The 24051-nt window shown below is 38.6% G+C and overlaps 1 protein-coding gene across 2 annotated transcripts in view; it reads right to left on the reverse strand.

Annotated features, from left to right (window-relative positions):
* The window catches only part of mgat4b (alpha-1,3-mannosyl-glycoprotein 4-beta-N-acetylglucosaminyltransferase B), a 125667-nt gene that overhangs the window by 54455 nt on the left and 47161 nt on the right, over positions 1-24051 (reverse strand). For both annotated transcript variants that reach the window (XM_047802411.1, XM_027154751.2), the window contains exons 2-4: positions 4592-4771; positions 3524-3667; positions 2494-2627 (exon numbers count right to left, since the gene is read on the reverse strand). In XM_047802411.1, coding sequence (XP_047658367.1) covers positions 2494-2627; positions 3524-3667; positions 4592-4771 — 458 coding nt within the window. The remainder of the gene's footprint in view (positions 1-2493; positions 2628-3523; positions 3668-4591; positions 4772-24051) is intronic.

A 24051-nucleotide genomic window follows, 5' to 3' on the forward strand; every position in this document is an offset into this window, starting at 1 on the left:
TTATGTTTTGAGCTCAGCTCTGAACACAGAAAGCTTTTCCATTTATCTGTTTATGTATCTACTGAACCGCAGTCGCTCATATTTTTTGACTACGCCAATGTTTGTGTCAAAGTGTGTGTGTATGCCAAAGTGTGTGTGTGTGTGTGTGTGTGTGTGTGTGTGTGTGTGTGTGTGTGTGTGTGTGTGTGTGTGTGTGTGTGTGTGTGTGTGTAAAATAATATTCTTAAAATTTGAAAGATCCTGCTGCTGGTTACAATTTAATGTCATGTTTTAAGAGACTCCTGCAGAGAATTCTCTTGTGTCAGCACCAGCACCATGTCGGGGAGAAAGAGCATCACTTTTCTCTGATTTATGCCAGAAATGTTTACCCTTTAAAATGTGTCTTAAAAATCTTGAAGAGCAGGTGTTCTCAACCTGGTCTTTTGGCCAGTGACCAAGAATCCAACATTATCGCAACCCCCAAAAAACATACCATGCAAATACCTGTAAATATTTCAAACAGACATTAGCACTTTATTAGGAAAGCCTATGCACATGCTCGTCCATGCAATTACACAATCAGCCAATCACGTGGCAGAAGAGAATTGCATAAAATCTTGCAGATACAAGTCAAGAGCTGCAGTTAATCTTCAAATCAAACTTCAGAATAAAGAAAAAATGTGACCTTAGTGATTTTACAACCATGACATTGCTGCTGGTGTCTCACAGACTGGTTTAAGTATTTCAGAAACTAATGAACTTCTGGGAATTTCATGCACAAAATTCTAGCGTTAAAAAAAAACACATCCAGTGAGCAGAAGTTCTGTAACATCTTGCTGATGAGAGAAATCAGAGGACAAGGACCGGTCTTTTCCAAGCTGACAAGAAGGGCAGAGTAACTCAGATAACCACCCTGTATAACCACCATGAACAGAAAAGCATCTCAGGATGTATAGGACATCTTGTGGATGAAGTGGGGACAAAATCACCAACACTGGTGAGGACTGGAAAAACTGGAAAGAGACCAGATGATGTTTTCTAATCATCTCTCCAGCTACTCACTGATGGATTGCCCATGTGCTGTTAAGAGTATGTGTGTACACTTAAATAAATGCTAAATACAGCAGAGATGCTGTATCTTGTAGTGTCTAGCTGGTAACCATCAGTCTGCACTGCCACAGATGCCAAAAATGCCACCTTAGCAATTGAAAATATCTTAAATATAGTCAAATATATAACATTTTCTTTCAGAAATAACATCATTAAACATATTTCTTTATATTTTACCCATTATATTTACCCAAGCTTTAAATTGTCTTATTCGGTTGGCTAAAATGTATTTTAAATCACAAGTCACACCAGGAATCTTTTTTTTTTTTTTGCAATAAATATAACTGATAGAACTGCTTCAGGTTTAACACAGTGCAGAAATATGAGCACAAACTAACAGATGGCTGTGGGTGTGTCACTTTCCCAGCATGCACTGGAGCTTTGTGGGCGGTTGGATCTGATGAAGCCCATTATGGCTTTAATGATGTGATGTATGGAGAGGTTTCTTAATTACCAGTGGAAGAGGACACAAGCACACACACACACACACTCATTGTCCTCCCATACACATGCTTACTTAGTTCACCAGTCATTGACCTATACGCTTAGTCATTTACACAATCTGTTCTACATCATCATGTATCTTTACAGGACATGTTCACATACACACGTCCTTCTCCTGAGTAATAATCTGAATTACAGCCACGCACACACACAAGCTGTGCATATCAATGTGCGTGTGTGTGTGTGTGCATGCCAGCTAGCCAGGATGCTAATTGGTCTGAACAGAGATGTTAATAAGTTAATGGTGAGTTCTGTTGTAGGCCCAGCAGAAGGGGATTTGTTATCAAGGGTCAGGGCAGTTAGCGGCCAGCACTGTGAGCAACCCATTAGCTTCATATCATGAGATGGTTTATCAAGACCTGGCGAGATCACCATGGAAACAAGTTCTCTTGTTAACTTTGCAAGTGCACTGACCTTCTCTTCAAGGAGAGGAAAGATCATTGACCCACTAATACTCAAAGACCCACACACATACAGACACACACACACACACACACAAATACAAATACAGATATAGATATTGATGAAAACCCATGGCTATGAAGATGACAATTTTCTGATCTGCAATTTGATGTGCAATACTGTATTTACAGACACAACGTCTGTTCACATACAGTCACTATTCTCCACTGGGCCAATGATGACTAATTATTAGGAGGTGGGGAAAAACATCAAAACATATATATTTGTTTAAAAAAGCAGGCTAAATCTAATTTGAAAATATATTCCAAACTGAAGGAAACCAATTCAGTACACGGTGAAAGATAACACTGGGAAAAGCAGTAGTGTAATGTTAGCACTTGCATTAAGCAGAGATTTGAACTCGGGAACATATTTTAAATTCCACTCCCATCTAGTCCTCACTCAAATCCTTCAGCATTAAAAACGTAGTAGTCCTACCTCGGCAATGAAGACCACGATGACGCAGTCGTCTTTTTCAGCCTGACTCAGCTCTGACATCAGAGAGCTCAGAGTGTCTGTCAAATAAGAGTGCACCTCCCTCTTCACACTGGGAACGCCCATCACTATCGACACTGAAAGAGAGGACATTCAGCCAATCAGTGGCAGCGAAGTCAAAGCGAGCCTGTCACGTAAAGAAAGAGAATACATATGAACACGTGTCCTGGCCTAATATTTTCTGTCATGCTGTATGTTATCCTTCAAGTGCATAATGAACGTGTGATGAAAATGGGAAACCAGATGGACAAATGCTGAGAGATAGAAAGTGAAAGCGAGACTAATTGAAAGTGAAAGACAAAGCAAATCCATGCAGTCAGTAGAGGGAAAGTGTCCAGAAGCTGCTGCTTTTCATTGCACAACAAGCCAGCTTACATAAATGAAAGCAAATGGCCTGAATACATTTATATATATTCTTTTACATATATTTGCATAAAATCTCAATTTTTTAGCAGCTGTTAGATGATGCATATGCAGAACAGTAGCACAGACCCAAAAAGAGCTCTGTTAAGGTTTAACCAAGCTGTCTAACACTCAGACCATGACTATAGATCAAATTCTTAGTGGTCTAATATAGACACATCTGTGGCTTAGTAGGAAATTGGACCAACAATCCACAGACTCATACTGTTTATGCACAAGCATAGCTGAAAGAGCCGGAATTGAGGCAAAGCTGGGCTTGAGCCAGCTGAGAACAGCAGGTCCTCTCCTCCTGAAGAGACATCAGGGTCATGAAAAAGGCTCAACAGCTTTTTTTAATGGATAACAAGTGGTAGAAAGAGAGACGTTAAAAGAGTTATAAATAGTCTCAGAAGGAAAGTGATATGAAGAGACTGAAGTGGATCAGAAAAGCACAACGAGGACCACAGAATCTGATGCAAGCATGATACAAGACAGAGATGAACACACACACACACACACACACACACACACACACACACACACACACACACACACACACACACACACACACCTCCGGTGCGGCCCTGGCCGACATGCACGGCTGGCTGCAGGCTGGTCTCCTTGGCCAGCAGATGGGGCAGGTGGTGGAAGATGCTGGGCAGCTGCAACACATTCTTACTGCTGGTGACGTTCCAGAGCTTCAGCTTGGTTTCATCTGTCACAGACACACAGTCACACTTAGCCATCTATTCACGGTCAGAAATCGAATGCAGATCAGCCGTGTTATTAAACGTTACATAAATCGCATATAGTTTATACTACCTTCATTCTCTGAGCTGCTATGTAGTATGTATTATATGTCTCAGTCTTTCATCACTCTGGTCTTGGAGTCATTTCAGTAGGTTGAATGGATGAAAGGAATGAAATGTATTTTTGTATCTCAAATTCTTGCTATCTTGCTTTTGTTAATACTTGTTTTGTTTACTTCGCTTTTATTTCAGCGTCATAAAGAAGATAAACAGTAAAAAAAACATAGAGAGACTAATCCATTCCCCAACCCGTCCCACCCACAGGAGACTCCATGGATATGGACATAAACACAAAACTGTAAAACAAATAGAAAACATTCAAAAGTTCCCATAGAAGAGTAAAATTACACAACATTAAAAACAGCATGCCATATGTTCAAGGTTTTAGACTGAGCCTCATGTATATAGCAGTATTTAGTTCCATAGATGTTCAGTAGAAGCCCACGTCCACCTGCCCACAGTGTGAGGAGGATTCCAGCAATTAACTAACAGTCTTTTGGCCGCTGTGAGTGCCGCCAACAATAAACTCCTTTATCAACTGGATAAGACAAGCTACTTTTTCTTGCTCTATTGTGGTCATTTGGCTATGTCTAAAATCTTTTTTGCCAAGAAAGAATTACAGAATAAATCAAATGAGATGAATTGAATTCAAATTAACCATTTAATGAATTATCATGAAATCATCTGTATAAGATTTGAAATCCAATTAGTCCAGCCAAAGTCAGAATTAATGACCTTTTTATTTTTACACCGGATTTGTCCTGCTGTGTGAAGTGAGTCATGTACAGTTCAATTCTGTGTTCCTTCCTCTATAAGTGTCCCTCTCTCACCGGACAAGCTGCTCCATGTGCGGTTGATGTCTCGAAGCGCTTGCTTCTCGGCGATGGCTCGCTTGATTTCATCCAACACCAGGTTGAGCTCTTTGGAGCGTTTCAGGTTCTCCTGCTCTGCCGAGTGGAGTCGATCTCTCAGAGCCAAAAACTCCCTCTGGTAGATATCAACCACATTACCTACAAAGACAAAGAGGAAACATTTAATTTTACATCAGATATTCACAAAGAAACACTGAAGCCTTTTGAGAGTTTTTATTAGACTTCATAATTCATGGTATCACTGCTCAATAATTTAAGCCAAACTCCTTAGCGTTATGCACCAATAAATAAAACTAAATTATTAAATGAGCTTTTGACCAGGGCCTCACACAGGTCTGCTTATTTGGAGGAGCAATGGAAAGACCAGGTTATTTTGAGCCCTTATTTCTCTCTGTCTGGCCTTTACAACACAAAGACTTCACTCGTTTACATTTAGAGAGGCAGTTTTCATCCAGAAAGGCAGATGGAGAGACAGAGGCAGACTTCCAACACTTTCACCCCCCATTTTGCATTCAGTGAAGGGATTTATAGCCCCTCCCATTTCAGCTTCTCCTACACACACTGGCCTTCTTAGCAGGCTAGTCGATGCATCTCCCGCACACACTGGTCGATTTCAATCGCTAGGCTTGAACTGCAGTTCTCTGTGGACGTGACTTATGCACTTAAACAGTCGTGAGAATATGAGTCGCAGAAAACGAGTCAAAGATCAGCATCTGTTTGGATCCGCAATGAATTATAAAGCCTTATTTATCAGGACTTTCTGTCAACAACATAAGCATCACATTAAACATACTTTACTGCTGAACTGGCAAAAATAAAACTGGTATCTTCATAAAGTCTTCATAAAGTCTTCATTCATTCAACTTCTACTTTATCTATTTTAAGATTCTGAAATATTAGTTTCTCTCTTTCAACCAGGGACTTTCTGATTTTAAAAATAGTGGTATTTCACAAATATACACCAATGTTCTGTTAATTTTCATAAGTTTTTTCTGGACTGCCCCATTCACTGCCCCATCTAGCTCAGTAGAGTTAGTACTGCCCCTAGTAGTCCACAATGGGAGCTACAACAAGCACTTAAAGGAGCTCAATGGGACACTCTCACCCATGCTCAAGGCAGGAGCAGTGGACAGATCAGACTATGGTAAGATGTTGCCAGATTGAGATAATATAAACAAATTTCACAGCCAGAAAGAGCTTGTTTAAGTAATAGAAATATTTTGATATTACATTTGAAATACATTTCCACAATCAAAAACAAAGTGCAAGTGCAGCCAGTGTCTGTGATGTACAGAACCATTTCAATTGGTAGATGCATTTCAAAGAAAAGGAAGATTATGGGGTGGATAATGTTTGGACAAACAGACCTGGGTATTAACCACACTTAAAAACAATATCGTTCGGACAATAGGAAACATACAAAGTATTGTTTACACCGAGAATCAGTGTAGAGGAAAGTCTACAAGAGATAATCAATAATTAGGAGAGCTTTCAGATGGCTTTCTCTGTATTCTGCGATCTCATCAAACTGTATAGGAGCAGATTCAGTGCCGTCATGATGGCAAAAGAAGATTGTACAAACGCGGGGTGCCAATAATAAATGCTCTTTCGTTAAGTTTCCAATCCGTATATTTACATAATGAATTGCAAGATTTCTGGTAAAGCCTACTGTATCTGAGGGGGTGTAATTGCTGACAGTAACCTGTCTGTTGCTGTACTTGCTGTCAGCTCCAATTTACCTCCTCTTGGGGCCGAAAGGGACTAATCAGATATCATTTGGATGTTGGACGATTCTCAGCACAGCAATAACACTGGCATGGTTGTGTGTTTGTGTGTGGTGTAAGTGGTGTATATGCTTATTGTTTCTCTTGTTAGTCCATGCTTTAGTCTGTACATTTAGAGACTAAATTTGAAGGTTTTTCATGTTCCAAGTTCTTTAACTTGTCTTAGACTGTTTCTCAACCCAGTTCTGCTACTGCAACTGATTCGCTCATACCACTGACACTAGCACTGAGAATGGACCACCAGACTAATAGTCAGCGATTGTGGCTCCTCTCACAGTCACACAAACATAATAGGTTTATTTGAGAAAATGGTGAATGAATGCAAGTGTAACAGATAAGAGAAGATTCTGGTTCAGGGTCACAATGGATCCTAAGGCTGTTCCGGGAATATACATTATATAGCAGGTCAGAACATTGCAGGAAACCAAATCACACACATTCTCATCTAAGGGCTATTTATTGTAACAATACCACCTACTTGCAGGTTTCTGGAGGTGAAAGGCAACCTGAGAAGACAAAGGAAACCCAAATGTACACCGGAAGAACAAACAAACTACAACACAAACAGTTGACAACTGCACTGTTCCCTACTCCAATATCGTACAGTATAAAGTACTACTAATATACTATATATGTAATATGAGTAAAGTGTACAGTAACATGATAATTTGTTAGGAAATTATCACTCAATACTAAGACTTTATGGCAGCATTAAAAATACAAGAGAGTGTGCTCTTATAGAAAAAAATGGGGGGGGGGGTGTCTAACAGCACTCTATTACTCATATAACACAACAATTTTTCAATGATTACACTGAGCAATATCCCTTGTTTTTTAATATCTATCAATAAACCAGAAAACACAAACTCTCTTTCATGAACACGTGTGTTTGATAAATGTATCAGCTGGTTATTATTTTATCAGATTATATGGAGCTTCCACTGTACAAGTATCTATATATGATACTACAGAATCACTAATGTTCTAGAATGAACATGTTAATATAAATGTGTGATTTGCTTTTTGGGGACATTTCCCCTCATGCTTCCCTCCAGGTAGTCCTCTTTCCTCCCACAGTCCACAGATATACAGTATATTACACTAAGCTGATCGGTATCTCTAAGCTGTGTGTAGTGTGTGAATGGGTGTACGTTTGTGCCCTGCGATCCCAACCCATGTCCCCTGAGATAAGCTCCAGGCTCTCCACACTTTGCAGAAAATGGCTAATTGAATATATGGATGGATGGATGGATGGATGGATGGATGGATGGAGTTGCCTTACCACCTGAACTACTGTTCGGCATGTTTTCAGGAGTCAGCTTCATGCATTCATCACTGTGGTAGGATACATATAATGATTTCTGCTCACTAAGTGTTGTAGGCAAGCTGCAAACATGTAGATGCAACTATCTACTGTATTTTTGAACACTGAAACTTCACAACACGTCAGCCCCAACTGCAACAAACTACTATTAGTTTTTACTGATATGGCAATAAAATCCTGAAATGGAACTACACCTACTAGACTGCGAATCCCAGCTTCAGAACCTCCACCTGTGTGTAAGCAAATTAAATGTGCAAGGAAAAATCAATCTCTCCTAAAAGCTTGCCAAGAGCTCTCTGGTCTCATTTGCCTTTTCTTTCAGTCTTTATCATGCTCTTAGCCTCCCTTGCTCTAGTTTCTATTCTATGCACACACATCCCCTAGTTCTATAGTAAAAGACAGAGCAAATGGGAGGGATTTGCACTTTAAAGGCTAATCCTGAGTAGTCACTTTTTTTCCCTGGGACCCAGCAAACACATGGTATGATAAGAACACAATACAGACCCACACTCTCCTTCTCACTCTCGCTGAAATCCCGAACGTAATCTCTAATTACACTGCTTTACACCGATGCAATCCAAGCTGTGTATCAGCCTCAGGGTTAGAGAGACACATAATACTGTGTACAGCTCAATAATCTAACGATGACGTATCCACAGTCTGTACTACACACTGTGTGTGTGTGTGTGTGTGTGTGTGTGTGTGTGTGTGTGTGTGTGTGTGTGTGTGTGTGTGTGTGTGTGTGTGTGTGCGTGTACGTATTTTGTAAAATACATTTGTGAAACTTTTTTTGATCATATATATATATATATATATATATATATATATATATATATATAGGGGTTGGACAATTAAACTGAAACACTTGATCTTAGGCCACGATAATTATTAGTATGGAGTAGGCCCCCTTTTCTGGCCAGTAAAGCATCAGTTCATCTTGGGAATGGCAAATACAAGTCCTGCACTGTGACCAAATGGATTCTGAGCCATTCCTCTTGCAGAGCAGTGGCCAGGCCACTACATGATGCTTTGATGGTTTCCTAACCGGCTCCTCTGAAACACCCCAAAATGGCTCAATGCCATACAGCTCTGGTGACTGTGCAGGTCTGTGCAACTTCTCTTTCATGTCCATCACTCCACTCTTTCACCAGCCTTGCTGTGTGTATCAGTGCATTAGCATCCTGATACATGGCGCCATCTTTATAGTACAATGTTTGAACCACTAGGTGCACATGGTCTTCCAGAATGGTTCGATAGTCCTTGTCAGTGAAGATTAGCCACCAGGCCACGCATATTATATATATAGGCAGAAAACCTCCAACACTAAATTTGGCAGTGTTTCACTTTTACTGTTCAACCACTGTATATTTAACATGTATCTTGAGCATCTTTAACTTGGCCTATTCAATATGAACCAAAAAAACCCTTGTATACTCCAGGTGTAAAATACAGGGTGTTAAGGTAATTAGATTAATTTTGCCCTAAAATACAATTCATTAATCCCAAAAGTGTCTTCAGGAGCAGAGCTTGCATGTGTACATTACTACAGCTGATGGGCAATAAATTAAAATGTAAGCCAGTTTCCACAAGCTGAAGGCAAATCTATTTACTGTCATAATAAATAGACTTTATATGATAATAGAATTTTATATGATCGTGCCTTGAAATAATTTTAAAGGATTTTAAAATAAAACTTTCTTACTCCCAACGATAAAAATTAGCTTTAACATTAGATATTCATTGCAGTGCATTTAAACAAAGCCTTTCATTCATATTTTCAGTTACTTTATACACATTGTAAGGAATAAAAACACTTCAGGGCATGCAGTGGTGTGATCCATTACCTCCCCAAAGATTAGTTTCCAATAACATCATATCCCTAAGGGTTTTATTTCACAGCAATCTGCCAACGACTGCAATTTTCTTTTGCTTCAGCAGCCTCTCTTTTTTCCCTCTATGAGTTAATTAAAAAAAAACACAAACAAAAAATGCTTATCATGTTACCTAGAAACAACAACGCACAAAGTCCAGCCTCCTAAAGATTTTCCTGTCCTAACCGTTACGAGTGCTAACACTGGAGACTCCTTCCATAAATGAAGGATAAACATCCCCTTACAGAAAGTGTCACCATAGCAACGATACATTTTTCTTTGTCATGCTTTTATTGTATGTTCATTCTGAGTCATGTCTCATTGCTTATCATATTTAAGTTTCAGTTTCAGTTCAGACTATTCTGGGTGTCTTTGAGACTGGAACTTGGCTATCGAGAACATTTAGCACACACAAAAACTTTATAAATTCTTATAGGCCACACACACACACACACACACACACACACACACACACACACACACACACACACACACACACAAACACACACACACACAAACACACACACACACACACACCACACTAACTGAGCACACAACCTATCCCACTGCACATAATCATTAGTGCTCATTACTTGGGTTCTTAGTAAATCACGGCCATCAGTGTCTGTGCAGTATAAGAATTACAGCCTCATTAATATGCAAATGTATTTAAAAGAATCCATCTTTTAAGTAATTAAAATTCAAAGGCATAAGTAAATGCTTATGGCAGAACAGAATCATTCAGCTCTCCATCAGGGTGTAAACATACTATACACTACAACGCAGGTAATAGTAAATAGTGAGTGTGTGTGTGTGTGTGTGTGTGTGTGTGTGTGTGTGTGTGTGTGTGTGTGTGTGTGTGTGTGTGTGTGTGTTGCACAGACCCTCTTCTGCTTGTCAGAGTGGCTGTACTAGTTTAAGGGCTTATTAAAAGTGATGAGTTAAGACAAGCATGACATCTTGCCTAGCTCTGCCATTTCTCTCTCTCTCTTTCTCTTTTACACACACACAGACACACACGACACACAGAGGAGCTAACAATGGAGAAAGAGAGCAAGTGAGAGAGAAAATAAGGAATTAGTCGAAGGCATTGTATCGTTCTGACTTTGCACGTTAATCTCACTTCACTTTCAAACGTCTCATGATGACTCACCTGCTCGTTACGTCGTACTTGCACAGAATTCGCCAGAAATCATATTCAAATACCAAAACCTGCGTAGTTACAAAGAAAATACTTAAACAAATAAAAATGAAATCTGAGGTTTACTGACCGAATGCCTCAATAGGCTGAGTTTGATCCTGTGTATAAATGTAAATACTCCATGTCTTCCTGACTGTATAAGATAAACCTCAAAAACTTTTATTATTATTATTATTATTATTATTATTATTATTATTTACCTATTTATGTTCTCTTGAACTTTTTTTTTTATTTAGAGAAAATTCTGACCTTAATGAAAAATACTTGGATCAATGAATGACTTTTTTCAGTGAGTGTCTTGTGACAAGAGGGTGACTTTAGTTAGCTAGCATGTGGCAAAGTCACTTATTTACCATCAGAGGTGAATAATTATGAGACATATCACCCTGAGGAGGTGTACTGTGTATTCATCTCTAAAGTATATTCCTTCTCGCTCTCATTACATGAGTATAACAGTAAAAAAAACTGCATGATGGGAAATTTTTGTCTCGTTTATTTAACAGGGCTCTAATTGAAAGGACCAGCGACATCACTGCTTAATTAGCTTCAGGAGATCCAACACTCTTTAAAATAAATAAATAAATAAATTCATTTATTTGCATAACAGCTCAAATATTTCCTACATTTTTAAACTATTTAAACTCTTGAAAATACATTAAAGCAGATAACGTTTTGCCAAATATAGTTTTTGCTGACCGACGTCTACATGTCTGTGTATAGTAATTCATAGTATAGTATAGTAATTCAATACTAGCACTATTACTATCTGGATCAGTATCTGGATCAGTATTAGTGCTACAAATATCTGAATCTGTATCTGTGCAATCACAGTTGTGTTACTTAGAGATATATGCAGGACCGTATTTATTAATCACGCCATCACGGTTGATATTTTTGCTTGCACCTGTCTATATTTTCTAGCAAAACTATTTTTTATTCTACTCCAGCCTATTTTAAACCAGGGAGAAAGTAATGTATTAAGGTTACTACCCTGGTATTTACTCCATGCTTGCGAACATATGAAAGTAAAAACTAGCCTTTCCGATAGATTCATCTGTATATGTATCCATTTAGAACACGTTCTCTGTTCATTTGAACTAAAATCATACTTAGCTACAGCAGTAATATAAATTTTGCTGTCAAAAATTGTATTTTGGAATTAAACACTCCAAAACATTTTCTATTAAAACATTTTTATCGCATTTTGAGGACGTTTCATCCCAAAGCACAGATCCTATGTAGAGAATATAATGAAGGCCCTTTTCAGATTCCTGAAGCCTGAGTGCAATCACTGATTTGACACCAAACCTACCATTAAACATCCATTAAAGGCTTTAGTTATTTTGGCTGCAAATGTGGATAAAGCGTTGATGGCTTCAGAGACAGCTTGGTCAAAAAAAGGGAGTTTTTTTTAACATAGATATTAATTCATGTCCAATGATCAATTACATCATATAGTGATATTGTGCAAAATTAATATTTAAAGACTTTTTGTGATTTCCATTAAATGTTAACAAATTTTGTTTTATTTATTAAAAAAAATGGCTGTGTGAAACAGTGCGAAATTGGAAAAACTCTAGACAAAGAGACTCATATATAATGAGAATTAAAAAAAAATTCTATTTCATAATTGGGGTAATTACAGTACACACAGGTTTAAAGCTGTTACTAACTATGAGAAAAAAAAGGCAGCAAGTCTTCAGATCATTGGGAATATTTCATATCATAGTCGAATCCTAAATCCAAGTCGATTATTTATTCATTCATTCTGAGAAATTGAAAATCTTTTTTTTTTTTATTCTCAAACCAGAATGAACTCTTGGCCATCTTATCCATCGTCTTTTGGCCTCAGGTGCTTTTCAGCCTGCAAACATTGCAGCTTCTGGAATCTCTCAAGTCACTTCAGCAACAAGAACAAAGATGGACAGAGAGTAAAACCCTTCATCTTTAACTACAGCAACTGGACTGAAAAGAAAAAAAAAAGCTTTTAACTGAATAAATAACTGGAAATGGAAAAAATGGCTAAGGTCACTGCAGTCTGCTTCTATAACCACTTTTTTAATTAAACACACAAGTTTGTTTTTTTGTTGCATTTAAGTTGGATTATAAAAACCTACATATTATATTCGTCAATTTTTATCCACAATCATAAATCTGACCCTACATATTATTCATAAATCACAAACGAATGCTTTTTTTTGTTGTTGTTTTTACCATAAATAGCTTCAAGCTAAACAAAAAAAAATCTATGTTTTTTCTTGAGATTTTGGTCCACATCAACCACATACGATCCATCAAATCATATAACAACTTTATATAACACTGTTATCAATCTGCCTTTTACAAGTTTACCGCTATACACTGATCACACTAATAAAAGTAAAACCATCTGCCTGACAGTATGTAAGGTGTAATAGTGCCTCCAAAACAGCTCATGCATGGACTCCACAAGACCTCTAAAGGAGTGCTGTGAATCTGGCACCAAGTTGTTAGGAGCAGATCCTTTAATTTCTGCAAGTTGTGATGTGGTGCATCCATGGATTAGGCTTGTTTGTCCTTCACATCCCACAGATGCTTGATCACATTGAGGTTTGGGAAATTTGGAGTCCAAGTCAACACCTTATGCTCTCTGTCATGTTTCTCAAACCATATCCCTGAATATGTTTGTCCAGTGTGGAAGGAAGCATTATACTGCAGAAAGAGGCCACTTCCATCTTTTCCATAGGTAAGTGATGAAAATATGATTCACCAGACCAGGCCACCATCTTTCATTCCTCTATGGTCCAGTCTTGATGCTCACGTACCAATTGTAGACAGCCGAGTTGGCGGTCAGGGGTCAGCATGGTCACTCTGACCGGTCTGCAGCTCCGCAGCCTCATACACAACAAGCTGTGATACACTGTGTGTTCTGAAACCTTTCTGCCATAGCCACATTGAACTTTTTCAGCAATTTGTGTTACAGTAGCTCTTCAGACGCATCAATGATCCTTGGAAGCCAATGGCCTTGTCACTGTAGTTCACTGGTTATCGTTTCCTTAAACCACTTATGTTACGCACTATCCACTGCATGACCACACAAGATCTACGGTTTAGAGATGCTCTGACCCAGTTGTCTAACCATCACAATTTGTCCGTTGTCAAAGTCACTCAGATCACTTGCACATTTTCCTGCTTCCAACAAATCAGTGACATTCCAGCTCGTTGTTTCATGAATTTAGTGAGCTGACTGACAAATGAATTTTAAAGTGTAACAAAGAGAGTGACAGTGAGAGATTGAGAGAGAGAGAGAGAGAGAGAGAGAGAGAGAGAGAGAGAGAGAGAGAGAGAGAGAGAGAGAGAGAGAGAGAGAGAGAGAGATTACTGAGCTTTGACCTGAGATTAGTCAGAAGCAGATGTGTGTGTTTGGATGAATAAAACATGGAACTTTATTGATGTCTCTTGTCTCCATTTGAGGGAGCAGAGAGGCCAGCCGTGTGTGTGAGGAGAAGAGAGAAGAGATGAAGTGAGACAATGTCGATAGGTTAGCTAGGAACAAGGAGTTTACTCTGTGTGTACACGCGTGTGTGTGTGTGTGTGTGTGTGTGTGTGTGTGTGTGTGTGTGTGTGTGTGTGTGTGTGTGTGTGTGTGTCTGTGTGTGTCTGTGTGTGTTCTCAGATGTCACGATTTCAGGACAAAAGAAGTAAGAGGATCTGCATCAGAAATCCCAGCAGACAGAATTAGTTACAAACATACCTCTCTCTCTCTCTCTCTCTCTCTCTCTCTCTCTCTCTCTCTCTCTCTCTCTCTCTCTCTCTCTCACTCACTCACACACACACACACTTCATTATTTACTCCATGCCTGAAGGCACATTCATATTACTGTCATTATTACAACCATCCCAATTATCATCAGCATAATTATCATTATAACAAATATTACAATCGATCTGATCAGCATCAGTGACACCACAGAATGAAGCATTAGCAGCAAAACAATAGACTCATCGTGAAAATGACACCTGCATTACACACACTAGTCTAATATCATCATACGTTCATTTTGTAGAATTGAACAGTATCTTTGTAGAATTTTGTAGTATTTTACAATAAATCAGGTTGTGGTTTTGGAAGAATTCCACCAAAACACATGTACTCTTCAGTGTCAACAGGGTTGGTCAGAAATATTTAAAAATCTCCCTAATTTGGTCAGGTGGCAATTTCTGCTGACTAGTCAGACCTCGCCTCAGCATCTACAAACGGCTCCTCATTCTGCATCAGAGAAGCGTAGCACACTTGAAGGAAAGCCCAACATGCCTGAGCTGAAAAACGGCTGCTATTAATGATGCTGTGATTGACAGATGAGAGAGAATATCCCCGGACACCAGGATGAAACCTCTCCAGTTACTGTATGTCCTATGGTTCATTCCACCGGATGTGCTAAAACCACCAGCACTGTTCTGGATTCTAGATCTAAATTCCCTATTTATTGATATTTTCAATATAAGAACCAAGAACCATGACGGATAGAAACAGAAACAGAATTAACCATGAAAGTAAATGGATGTACACCCAGTCCACTCAGCATTACCATCATCAATATAAAGGTTATCATCAATAGCATTAATGTAGCACTCAGCACTAAAACCACTGGACTATACACTGGACAATAATCCTACATTCCTGTTAACTCAATTAGCAAATGCAGCACACCATCATCTCCCTTTGCTGAGTTTAATCTCAAAAAGAAAAAAAAACAATGTAGATGGAGCACAATGCTGCCAATGCATTACACTCACTAAATCGCAGGCATGCACACACACACACACACACACACACACACACACACACAGGGTAAGATAACATTAAAGCCATCAGCATTAATCCTCGCTCAGTAAACAGTTAAAGAGCGGCAATCAAAACATACTCGCGAATCTGAACTGCTCACCACACACTCTCTCCGTCACCTACACACACACAGTCATTCAGAGCACTGTTGGCACAGACTGATTGTAGCATGAGCTTTTATAGAATAATAAAATGTCATTAGGATACCATTAACATCACTGCAGAATCAATACCTGCTTTGTACAACGCATCTAATTTAGTAGAATCTCTGGTACCAGGCATGCACTCTGTGTGTGTGTGTGTGTGTGTGTGTGTGTGTGTGTGTGTGTGTGTGTGTGTGTGTGTGTGTGTGTGTGTGTGTGTGTGTGTTAGAGAGAGAGAGAGAGAGAGAGAGAGAGAGAGAGAGAGAGAGAGAGAGAGAGAGAGACAGAGAGACAGAGAGCACGACTGTCCCTAAAGTCTTTTCATCCACAAGTTGCCATGGAGAATAGCTTTAAATTGGTAACCATGGGAATGGGAAAAAAACAGCACAGTGATAATCCTGAAAACCTGAAGATGATTCCAAAATGCCACCACACACACCCACACACACACACACACACACACACACACACACACACACACACACACACAAACAATTAACATGATACTGTGCTGACCACAGAATAGAGTTGGGATTATCAGTCCATCTGTGTGTGTGTGTGTGTGTGTGTGTGTGTGTGTGTGTGTGTGTGTGTGTGTGTGTGTGTGTGTGTGTGTGTGTGTGTGTGTGTGTGTGTGTGTGTGTGTGTGCCTGCACATACTGCTATATCTGATCTTACATTATTATTGTAGCTTCATCTACGCAGAGACCTCAACTCTTAGCCAAATCTAATCTACATAACCATGACAGCAGCATCAGACTGTCCATTAATCACCAGAATGTCCAAAGACCTGAACTTCATCTAAATCAAATCTACATTAATCACCATACAAGCATCAGACTGTCCACAGACCTGAACTTCATCTAAATCTAATCTACATTAATCACCACACGAGCATCAGACTGTCCACAGACCTGAACTTCATCTAAATCTAATCTACATTAATCACCACATGAGCATCAGACAGTGCTCTGACGAGGAAGAACTTCCAGCCAAATGTAATTTATGTAGTCGCCACAGAAGTATAAGTCTGAGCTCAAACTTGAACTTTCAGCCAAATCTTATCTACAAACTCATTAGATTAGACCAAACCTGGTACTTGTGTATTCCATATGGACTGTATACATCCAATGTGCTTCTCTGCTACTTTTACCCTTAGAGTGCCTCAATATGTAGCTTATTTAAATAAAGAAAAGTAACAAAGCTAACACGACTGAATCGTCTTCCACAAAGCGGTATTAAAGAAGCATCTGAACCAAGGAATTTAATATCTGATTGAACCCGATGGCGTTAATCTGTGGAGAAATCAGATTATACCGATGCAACATGTAGGAACATACACACGATCACACACGTTATATAAACATATATACAATAGTCCACTATAGTCCAAATTCAGTAACTAATGGTGAGGGTCAGACCTCTTTTTCACCTCGGATGCGATGTTGTTGACAGCTCGTGGGGAAATGTGTTTGTGCTAAGAGAATCGTAGCTGTGTCAGCAGCTGATTCAGGGAACTGTGTGTGCATGTGTGTGAGAGAAAGTAAGAGAAAGAGAATGCTTCTGTATAGTATAGTCCAGAAATATGCAAAAGAAGACATTGTGATGACCAAGCTTGGCTCAGTTTCATAATCAAAAGGTAATGACTATGAGAAAGGAAGAGGAAAGCGCTTGTAAAAGAGTAAATAACTGAGTGAGATGGCAAAAAAAAGATGAAAGTATAGGGAAGAACAGGTTTGGGTACAGCATCCTTTGTGAATATCTCTCGCTGTCATTTTGGAAGATGAAAGAAATAGACATGAGAGCAGCCTGCTCCATTTTAGGTCTGATACACAAGCTCAAGAAACCCTTCCTACGTTTTAACGGCAATACAGGCGAAAGATTTATCTATCTGAAAGCTTCGGAGTGACGTATTAATTTAAAAGTAAATGGTTGAATCTATTCTTAGTTCAATTCAATTTATTTGTAAAGCGCTTATCACATTGTCTCAAAGCAACCTTACGGAAGTAGAGAAACAGAAAAATAATATAAAAGAATAAGCATAAAAAGAAATAAAAATAAAAATGCATAAATAAATACGTACATTTTAAGTTGAAATTTTTAAATACTATATATCTCGAACATCTTTCCCTAATGAGCAAGCCGCAGTTGACGTTGGCGAGGAAAAATTGCCTGAGATGATATTAGTCTATGTTTATTCTAATTTATTCTATTTTTATGATACAGACCATTGAAAAAAAGCTTTTCACTGCATGCTGTATTGTGCATGATTGTCCATTTTCTATAATGAATTATTAAATTCAGGTTTTATTGGTCACATACACAGTAGTATAAAAGATTTTTAAGCTGATGTGTGGACAGGATTGCAGAGTAGGTGATTTGCCAGATACCTTTTCCAGGTCTTTATTACCTTAAATAATCTTTCTCTAGGACATCATCTTCAAATGAAGAATAAACTCATCCCAGTTTCTTAACAAAGCTGAAATATTGAATGATATTGGGCAGAGCTGATTGATTTAAATCAAATTTCAAATCGTTACAGTAAAATTGGAAATTGTATCATATCGTATATTGAAGCTTGAGGCTTACAACCCGAATGTACAATGTAACTTCAAACCTTGAATCATTTCAGTTGTAATATGTGGATTTTTTTTGGAAGTCTTATTGCCTTGGTCCAAAATGGAGAGCTTGAAGGTATTACACTGGGATCATCTGAGAGCTCATCTACTCATTAATCTGGTGTCTGAGATAAATGCTACAGCTGAACAAGAAATTCACTCTGGAGAACTAGAACATGCTGCTCTCAATCAAAATCATTACAAGCTCCCTAAAAGAGCATATGTTCAATTGGCTTATATTTAGAATGAGTGGGCTGTTATATTTAGCAAGGCATGTCACCGAATTCAACTGGATAAGAAAAAAAGGAAGCTGGACCATCTTTTTTCATACCTATGAATCATGGAAGCGAAAAAAAAGAAAAATCATAGCATGATAAATGCTCCAGACAAGATTAACAATCCTGGTAGGTTTGAGTAAAAAACTTTGTATTCACCATATTTTTAACTCTAGTTTATAATGTGTGCATCCTTTGGAGGATTTGAAAGATGCTCAGTGGGTATACAGGCTATTAGACAACCCTCGCAGAACAGGTCAGCTGACGAATCAACTCGAATGTATAGCTCATGATGATGTTGCATGACATTATGTTTTATGTGATGTAATGTAAACCAGAAAAGCATAAGATTCTTAAGAAACTATTTCAGATTTCCTGATCATGCCATACCAACACTTCGGTATTATATTCACTCCTCTAATTCACTTAGTGATGTCATGTAACTTTGTGATTATACAGCATTTTTGAATGAGAAAATGGACTTGGCCTGGATTGAGTTACAGTAGCTAGCGTGTGTAAATCACTGCTAATCTAATAACAGCTCACTCCTACTCTAATGATGATTGGAGGGAAATGGAAGCTACCACACCCTCTCTGTGTACAAGCTGATCAGCATCAGGAACAAATAGGGAAGTATCTAAGCAGCAAGTATGTTTGTGTGGGTAAAAATAAGGACAAGTGGATCCAAATCCTGAAAAATGCCATTTTCAGTTGAAAAGGTTTTTGCTTGGTTAGTTTTTACAAGGAATTCTGATTCCACATGCTGTCCCAATAATTCTGAAATTATTTTAGATACTGATGAGTCCCCATGTACGGAGAGACAAACTCTTCACCATTCCCTCAACCCCAACACAATATGGACAAATAACTCTCTCTCTCTCTCTCTCTCACACACACACACACACACACACACACACACACACACACACACACACACACACACACACACACACACACACACACACAAACATTCCAAGCCTTGAGCAACAAACCTATAAATCAAATACACTTCATTAGCATTAATTGTGGTGTTTATTTTAATGGCACCTGAAGCCATTACCGAGTCGATGACTGTGAAAGTCTCTTGCTACTGAACTGCTGATACATATCAGCGCACAGCTACAGGCTTCTAGCTTTCTCTTTCTAAAAACGTCCTGCATGGATTTTTTTTTTGTTCTGCAGCTATGGGGTTTTATTACAGAAAAGAAACACAAGAGCATGAGGATGTATAGAGTCAAGCCAGGTGCAAATTCCTTAATTTCTTCATAACTTTGAAATGAAATCTTATTTCTGGAGGGGCAAAAGTGCAGCTCACGATGTGGTAGCATGAAGCACTGAACTGCAAACACACACAAAGTGCAAATATGTGAGTGCAAATCATAGTCAGTTCAAAGGCAATAAAAATACAGCACAGCACACACTCTAGTGACTCTACACTATCTTACAATTTGATTAGAAAAGCTGTTTCAGGGGCAAGCGATTCTCTTGGAAAACTGTCCCATCAGCATCCAGCTGCAGAAAAAAACTGTAGTAAGAATTGTCCCATAGCAGCAGAACAGCATTTCCTCTGACATGTTACATTACTGCACATTACTGTATCATGAGTATAGATGAGGCAGGACACAAGTGACAGAACTCAATGTGTGTATTATTTATAATAGAACAAGTGTAGTACATGTTCATTGCAGCAGAGAAAACACTGAGTAGGTTTTACAAGAAACTAAGGTTTGAAGAATAAATTCTCATACACAATATAGACACATAAAAATCTATACACAGACAAAATAACCTAGAGTTTAATATTGAACAGATGAGGACTTTAGGCTAATCAACCGATGACAGGAATGGGATAAAGACAGAACAAGTGCATGGCAAAAAACAAGAAAACAACATGCAGCACTGATGGTGTTCATAACCATATCACACAATGAGGGGGAAATGTGTTGGAAGTCATGCATTACAAAAATCTGGATATATGCTGAATGGTCAGTAACGTCCCTGCCAGAACTAGCACTAGATGTCTATAAAATAAAATTACTGGAAATAAAGAATGTTATTTTTGCTTCTACTTTTGCTATGCTTATCTGAGAATAGCTAAAGGAAAACACATATATACACACACATATATACAGTACACACATATACACACAGTATACTGCACACACACACACACACACACACACTGTCTCTCTCACACACACGCACAAACACATACACACTCACACATACACTCAGACACAGAGACACACACAAACACACACACACAGACACACACACCCACACACGTTATGGCATTCCATTGCCCTAACTATTAATGCAGCAATTAATGCTATGCCTAAAGCTATACCTAGGTCTAACCCTAACCTTAACGTTCAGTTGTAAAATAAAATAAAAAAGATCCTTGTGCAGTAATTGGTCCGCACCAATATACAAAATACACATGAAAAATGATTCATATGCTTACACACACACACACACACACACACACACACACACACACACACACACACACACACACACACACACACAGACACACCCCTAATAGCTAAAGACACCATCAGTCTTGCAGAGTTTTCCAGAAACCACAAGCATTCAAAACTCTAAGCTCCCAACAAAAAAAGGAAAAAAAGGTTTTCCACGATTTTGCCCAATTATCATTTACAAAACTGCCATTTGAAGACAGACAGAGAAGGGGGGTGGGGGGGTTGGTGTCGGGTCGTGTAGAGCAAGACCATCAATGTGAATTCCATTAAAGAGGAATCAGATGGACAAAGCCTGGGAATGTTCTGGATTTTTCCCCTCATCATCTCTGATCTGAGGAACACATGTACCCTCATAAAAAAATAAAATAAAAAAAATAAAAAAAAAGAACCTCCACTCTTTCCGTCACTTAGAATAGGAAGGCAGAGCAAGTGAGAGGAGGGGCACTAATAAAGCCTGGTGATTGGCTGGCTCTCTGAGGAGGCGTGTCCCTGGAGCCCTATCTCCTGGAGATGACTTGGTTATGGATGGGCTGAAGGTGGGTTTGTATTCTGGTTACTGAAACATTTAAAGGGAGTGAGAGCCTGAGGTCATGCAGAGAGACACACAGCTTGTGACCTTTTTTCCATCCAAATCTGTACCCGAGAGCCTGTGAGATAAGAACAATTTAGTCCAAAAACAAAATCCTATCCCAAAACAGATGTGATACAACAACATTCAGCTTGTTACGTATTTTAAACACATCTGCACACACAAGAAAAACACATTACATATCACTTTTAAATCCACACAATCAGTGTGTTATTGTATTTCACACTGTCGGTGTGTTCAGTAGTGTGTTCAATAGTTTATTTTACTGTTGCAGAATCTGTCAGATACATGTATGCAGAGCAATATAACCTGCTACAAATGAGTAAATTCTTTATTACGGTTCTATTCTCTGTCAGCACAATTTCAAGATCACATCACAAACTGTAAACATCAAGTTATTCATGGGTATGTAGCAATCAGGGATAACATATATCTGTGTCATAGTTTTTGCTAACACCTAACTGAACTTACTGCTAGCTCACCTCAGTAAATGATAATAAAAAAGACACTTTCCCAAAATAGTATAACTCTATCTAGCAACATAACCATTTTTTTTTAGCTATCTGGGTGATTATATAGAATTTGTTCCCAAAATGAGCATTTGTAGCTAGTTAGCTAACTCAGACAAGCCTGTGGAAGTCGTTTTAATATCATCCGCATAAACAGTGCTAATACAGAGCAATGCTAATGCCTGAAAAACCTCTAGAAGGAGCTTAAAGAGCAAACAGACATTCGTAAAAAAAAAAAAAAAATTATTGCACTTTCTGTGAGTAAGGGATACAGCAACAAATTCAATAAGCCACATTTTCCCTCCTTTTTCATCAGGGTACAAACAGGTCCTGGTAAAGGGGTAAATGTTTTAATATCCACACTGCTAACTGCTCTGTTTCATTTGTTTGAACTAATTAGCTTTAAAAGCTACATACAAAGATTCTGTCATTTCTCATCTGAACGCCAGTATTAATATCAGCATCATACCCAAAAAAGAAACTAGAAATGACTTCATTGGATTCACTTGACTATAAACAGTAATGTATAAGCACTGTACATGAGATTCACTCAGCAGTCTGCAGTGTAATTAAACATTAATGTGTTGCACACTAGCACAGAGCTTTACTAAGACACAACTTGACACAAAGTAATAAACTAGTATGATATTAATGAATCCATTTGAATACGAAGACACAGATGGCAAAAACACGCTGTCCGTCATTTCGTGCACCACAGGTGATGGATTGCGAGTAAATAAATTGCACTTCCTCTCTTTGCAGGAAGTCCCACTCTGTACTAAGCCCTGCATCCTCACAGGCACTTCTGCTTTATAAACTCACACTAACTCAACAGCAGAATAACTACTACAGCTGAAAACTCCTCTCAATACCCACGGCAGGGAATTTAATTAAAGCATATACACCGTGACTGAACACAGACGCACAATACACTGAGCTGAGCCCAAAATACTTTAAGATGGCTGTGTTTTACACTGAAGAAAAACTGCACCCAATAAACTATAGGGAAGTCAACGCAGCGTTAAATCTGATTTAGGGGCATTCAGTGTGTGGGTCACGCAAAGCTGGGTAGGGTGATTAATCATGAAAATGATTTGGTCGAGAAGGGCGAATAATCAGACATGCTGCCATTCATTTTCCAATTCTATACAAAAACAAACACAAGGTATCATGTCCAACAAAACCTTTGGCGTTAACAATGACATTCAACAGTCAGGTTTGTAAAGGCATGGGATTGAGCTGCAACAATGACACACTTACTGTATCTCACACACATTTCTCCACTAAACACCCCAATAAAGATGAATTCTGATCTTCACTAGGCACAGGATGGCTGCTGTGGAGTCTTCAACATAATGATCATTACCCTACATGGCACTCAATAAAAGCAGCTGCATGCGTTAGGAATAAACTGTGCAATCCTGTGTTAAAGATGCATTCTGTTCAGATATTAATGCATTTTATCCTTCTTAACAAATGCCACAGAATTCTGTAGAGAGCAAAATATAGACAGTGCAGACAAAATTTCAAGCAATTATCCTGATATGACGAGGGATCTGGACAACAGTTTTCATCATAATTAATATTATCATCAACATTTTGAGTGAAATCTTAGAATCTTATACATATTTACATGAATTTCAGACAGCCTGACAACGTGTTTTAAAGCTGACACAGACTCCAGAGGTTTGTGTGAAATCTGATCATCCACGTTAGACCAAATCCATTGATGTGTCCTATGAACAAGTGCTACGATGAAAGGGATATGTTTCATGGAAAATCTAACCTTTTCTACA

This window comes from Tachysurus fulvidraco, chromosome 17, assembly GCF_022655615.1.
Source record: "Tachysurus fulvidraco isolate hzauxx_2018 chromosome 17, HZAU_PFXX_2.0, whole genome shotgun sequence".
Lineage (NCBI taxonomy): Eukaryota > Metazoa > Chordata > Actinopteri > Siluriformes > Bagridae > Tachysurus > Tachysurus fulvidraco.